This window comes from Vanessa atalanta, chromosome 4 (assembly GCF_905147765.1).
Source record: "Vanessa atalanta chromosome 4, ilVanAtal1.2, whole genome shotgun sequence".
Lineage (NCBI taxonomy): Eukaryota > Metazoa > Arthropoda > Insecta > Lepidoptera > Nymphalidae > Vanessa > Vanessa atalanta.
Window position 1 is genome coordinate 8,060,399 of NC_061874.1, and position 5,851 is coordinate 8,066,249.

General features: G+C 29.3%; 1 protein-coding gene across 1 annotated transcript; it reads left to right on the forward strand.

The window, feature by feature from the left end:
* The first annotated feature begins 672 nt into the window (after positions 1–672).
* Positions 673–2,447, forward strand: LOC125077857 (cilia- and flagella-associated protein 99-like). Its single transcript, XM_047689949.1, has one exon. It carries the CDS (start codon positions 673–675, stop codon positions 2,437–2,439), a length of 1,767 nt encoding a protein of 588 aa, XP_047545905.1. The 3' UTR covers positions 2,440–2,447.
* Positions 2,448–5,851: the final 3,404 nt, after the last annotated feature.

Below are 5,851 nucleotides of genomic sequence, written 5' to 3' on the forward strand. Positions count from 1 at the left end.
CATCTTTGACAGTATGTTCGTTTTTATGTTTATATTTTATGTAAAAAATGTGTAAAAAAAATATATTATGTCAATAATATCTTCTACTCAACCCTACACAGAAGCGGCGGTGTCAATGTCGCTTCCTATGTGACTGTGTGAACAGCTTTATATGAAATCTGTTTTGGCGTGATATAAGTTAAAAAAAAATCTTCTTCTGTTATGGTATATTTATCTGTAGTACAAATTATATTTTTCAAAATTAAGCAATTAGCTATTTTATGTTCATTGTCTCCATTACTTAAAAAAATAATACATACATAGCAGGTTTATACTGATATTAAACATATTCAGATAAACCTATTCATTTTAAAATATATAACTTTTTTTAATTAGTATTTTAAAATGATAAAATAGGTTACAGTACATATTCTCTTTCAGCGATAGATATATTTTTTTATTCATTCTTCAATTAGTATATAAGTTACACTAAAAAGGTATCAGTATAAATTAATTTGTATTATTTGACTTAATCTTCATTTTTAAATTAATCGTATCACTGGCTATGACACCAGAAAATGTAATCATTGTCAAACGTCAAAAATTATTGGTTTTCAAAAATACCTCGTCCTCAACGCATACTATGTCAATTTTAACTTGTTTTCCTTTTAATCATTAGTAAATTGATTTACTATGGTTTATTATTACACATCAAAAAATATCAATATGCTGAATAATATTATCAATGATTACAAAGCATTTAGTGAAATATCACCCTGTGAATACATGCAGATGTACATTGAAAAATGCCCTGAAACTATGGAGAACTCTAGGATCACATGGATCGTAGAAACATTTTTGAGAATTGAAAAACATAGCCATTTTTATAAAGATGTCAAATCACAGATATTAAAAGAAATTTCCGAAGAGGACCAAGATTACTTTATCGCTATCCTTTTTCAAATAACTCCTAACGATATGGCACATCTTTATAAATGTATATTTAATTTAAGTAAGCCACTCTTAAAGACTCTGACAACTCTGTTGAGTAATGACAAAATTCTTGAATCTATATCTCATTTAGCACAATCCGATTACGACACCAATTTTATAACTGAAAAGATAAATGCACCTTTATATTCATGGCAACCGTACCTGAAAGAAATGACAAATAACTTTAATAGGTATGTTACAAAAATGTACAATAAAAAAATAAAACAACCTACAAAACCAGTGTCACCAAGAGTTTTAAATAGAAAGATAAAAACAACTTATTCACAGCCTTTAAAAAAATCATCGCCAACTCCACCTAATTCTATATGCAAACGTTCGAAAATTCTCACCAAAAGTGTTATAGACCAAAAACTAAAACAAAAGCATGAAATTAATAAAGAAAAAGCTTTACACCTACTCCAGACAGTAAAAACAAACAATAATAATTACTGTAGTCAAAAATCTGAAAATTACTATAAAAAAATATCTGAAATTAAAGATGAAATCAAAAATGAATACGAGAATTATCTGCCTAAATTACTCCCAAAGATTAATATGAGTTCTACGCCACCTATAGTAAAGGAAACAACAACTACTTTAAAAAGAATCAATAAAAGAATACAATTAACAGAAAAAGAAGAACTTCAATGGTTAGAAGATTTAATGACAAATTGTCGAAATACTACTAAAATCGAAGAGCTTGAAGAGTATGATCGGCAAGAAAAAGAGAGAGAAAGATTGTTAGATATCGAAAAAAAACATCTGCTTGGTAAAATATCTTATGAAGATGCTTTGATAGCGAAAAAGAAACTTTACGATGAAAACAAAAAAAAATACGATATTTTTTTAAAAGAAAAACGATTATGGGAAGAAGAAATTGAAAATTGGAAAAGAAATGAAATGAATAAAAATCGTAAGCAAGTAGAAAAGTTGTCACTAATAGAACTTGACATGCTTCATGCAAAAAATCTAAATATTGCTAAAAAGAAGGAAATTGCTAATCAATTAAAAAAAGAATCTGAAAACATATTATCAAAAGCTGAACGGGAAAAACAAGAGGAATTGGATCGGAAAATTAAGATGATAAGGGAACTAAAGATATTAGCAATGATTGCTAAAAAAGCCAAAGTGCCTAAAGTAATTGATTTGACGGAATCTTCAGGTCTAGGTTTGTTATGTGAGATGTCAATTGCCGAACTGCAAGAAAAACTAAACATTACTAAGATTGAGCTTAAGGAAGAACTCGATAAGAAAAGAAAAAATATTCAAGACCAAAAAAAAGCCTTAAAAAACGACTTAGAAGAAACAAAAAAATCTATTAAAAATTATATGTCTGAGCGTGGAAAAATAAGAATACAGAAGAAAAAACAAAAGAAAATTGTTGATTTGTCCTCTTCAAACGAAATTAATGAATTGAAAAAAATGCTTGAAGAAAAGCGAAATTTACGAATGAAAATTACTTGTTAAGGTAAATAAGAAACTAGTGGTATCGTATTATTGTTTTATTATATTTATTGTCTCATAAAAAAATTCGAAATAAATAAATATTTTTTCCCCGTTAGAATTAATTTAATATATTAAATAGCTGTGGACGCTACCCTAAATGAAAACATATTTCAGCCAGCGGCTTAATGGCTCCGATTGCTTCATTCAAGGTTGACATTGAAATAGATATTTCGTATGTTTATTACGATTCTATACGAGATCAATAACCCTTTCAATAATAACTATTAAAGGAAATTAAGTAAGTCAAATAAAAAAGATTTTTATGGAAAAATATCTCTATTCTCATTTTAATAATACAAAAATGTTAATTTTGCATACCAAAAAAATATACCTCTTGAATTTTTCATTGAATCTTGTTTTGATAGTAGCCTAATTCATTCCATTGGGCTGTATATTTAAAACGATTATACTATAAACTATTCGATTCATTTATGTATATTATTCAGTAATAGACTGCAACAGTATTGTTGCGAATTACAATATCAAGACTTATGATGTCTTCAGGCGGGTCCAATCAATGCGCATGCTCGAATTGGCCGCAACACTTAATTAGTACCTGGCAAAGTGAAATATTGGTAATGGAATTTATAATACTGACGTGATATATATTTTAGTAGGTGATAAGCAATAAAGTCATTCTATATTGTCTTAATTATAATTACAAATTTAAAATATTTACATTTTAAAGTTTTTACATGTTCGAAAGGCGTAAAAATGTTCAAAAACTTTTATATCATCACTAAATTGAGTCGTTTATAACGAACGATAGTGTGCTAACAGTCACATATCAATATCAATATAATAGAACAAATCAGGCGACAATTTCTCGAAAACCGAAAAAACTAGTCGATATAATTTGGATTAAAGCAATAAATATGTCGGGGTCGCCTGTTCATTTGTATCGACGTATAATTTAAATTCTTTAACGCCAATGTTCAAGATTACGCGGTGAGATAGAGGCGCGGGCGCCCGTGTCGCAGCGACAACCACCAAATAAATTTATATTTCCGACCGATACGGACCGACTTCTCTCTTTGTAGATAATTCGGCCGGTAACGTTGAATGACTCTATTAACAGCTTCCCTTTTAGGGATAAATATCGACTTTAGACTTAGTTTAAATGTTGTCATATGTGTAGTAATGACAACCTCCTTGATTTATTTTAATAGACAAAAAAAACATTATATTACATTTTTTGTTCTATAAATACCAAAACACGTTATTGTTATTTATTACTTAATGATATTTTTAATACAATAAAAATCATTTAATTTACTTTTTTCATACTATTTCTGCAAGTTGTTATATACAAAAACAATCAATAATTCAATAACCGCACAGATAATACAGAACACATAAATTCATAGATGCTGTATTTATTTTTTTAAATAATATATTTTTGGGTCGAGACTAAGAATATGGCGCATCTTTCGAAGATTTAGCTGATAACAGTAAAACGTCAATAACCACCTAATTGGGAGAGAACACTCTGCCCACAATCACCGAAACCCCGTCCGAGTGAGAAACAAATAAATATTGTAACACACATCGAGATAATTTGAACGATAACTTAATGTGCTTACATTTTGGATCTGCTCATGGTTTTATGGAACTACCTACGATATTATCTGTTTTTTTTTTCTTTTACGGTATAACTATAAATTCGAAATGATCACACGGCGATGTACCTAAATATGTTTTACTTGCAAATACGTGTAACTGTGTGTGTAATACATACTTTGATATTTAAAATTTAAATATAAGTTATGACCTCATATTTAATGCTTTATGAAACTTAACCTTTATTAATGATAGCTCATGGGTCTGCTCGAACATTTTATTATTTTATCATAAATAAATAAAATAAAATATTTGCTGACTTTTAACGTAAGATTAAACACTTAATGGGAAAGTATAGAAGTGTATGAAAATAATTGGATTACTAATACATTTAGCATCGGCGATTTATCGCTTTTGTTTTAAAGTTTGGGTTTTGGAGAGTTGCTAAATAGAAGACAAAATATATATTTCACAGTATCACACTTGTACATACAAATTATATTTAATTGGTATTTTTTTTTTGTGTGTGCAGAGTTTATATAGCTGCTTAAATTAAAACTTCACTTTGAAGTTGATCAAAACTCAATTGAATCAAATGTTAGATACATTTACAGGTTATACACGAGACGAAAATGATATTTTTTATATTTTTAGTACAACAGTTATAACGAAAATAGATTTAAAATTTTCGCAATTTTAACAAAAAAATTATAATAAACAATTGGAATGTGTATGTGAATTTATCGAGTTTAATTAATTTAAGATCATGTAAAGTTTGCTCAGATTGTTTAAAGTTGGCTCCACCCGGGCGGTGTTGACTTTGTACAGAGCGGACATAACTTGTAATTTGTACAATCTTTATCATTAAACGGAATAATATTAAAATATATAATGATACAGCACATAGTTAATATCTATGAGTATCATCGCTTACAAATTACCTCAGTGTCGTTTAAATTAAATGATAATCTAATTTTAGAATTTTGATAAGCATCCATCTTAACAAATTCGTGAAGCGTAAAAACTAATGTCATGTAGGTATTGCGTACAGTATTCGACTTCAGATTGCGATACGACATCTGTTGTGGGAATCTACGAAGTGTATCGTAGAAAATATCGCATCGTGGAGCGTCGCAAGGCTCGACGTCGTATCGTTTGCTTGTGGTTTGGCCCTAACTTGTAGGTGTTAGGTGTAAACATAATAATATTAGTCTTATTTGGTGGACATCGTTGTAATAAACAAGTTTTTAAGCGTTATGATTATTAAACATATTTGCATTTATAACTTTTAAACATCAATAATATGTGAATTTTATTTACCGACGATGTTACGTTCGTTTAGAACTAACACGCTAAGAGCATTTTTTCTGTAGCCATATATTAACAGAGCTCTATAAGATTTGTTTACCTTACTGGTACTCGTTATAAGTCACTTAATAAAAATCGCATAATTATCTTTGCGAAACTAGATTTTATATAATAAATCGACAACCTTTATCTTCACTTTAATTATATAAATACAGAAACAGTTGTAAATTTAATAATCGCAAATGACACTATTGAAACATTAATATACAGTCGCGCTTCGTACGCTGGCAACTTTACCGCATTTGTACTTACTTATTGCGTCTGCATACAAACCTTTAGTGGATTTCATGTAAGAACCATTCTCGTAGGAACGGTCAGAAAGCGTTCGCGGCGCTGTCCGCTCGGCGCTTCAAACGACGCATAAAATTTATTGTTATTGGATCGAGTCGCGTACATGCATCCACACTCCGCGGCTATCACGACGTTACAAGTTTATCTCGGGGCT

Bases quoted from the DNA above. Each gene is read 5' to 3' on its own strand.
- LOC125077857 (XM_047689949.1), top strand. From the start codon at position 673: ATGGTTTATTATTACACATCAAAAAATATCAATATGCTGAATAATATT.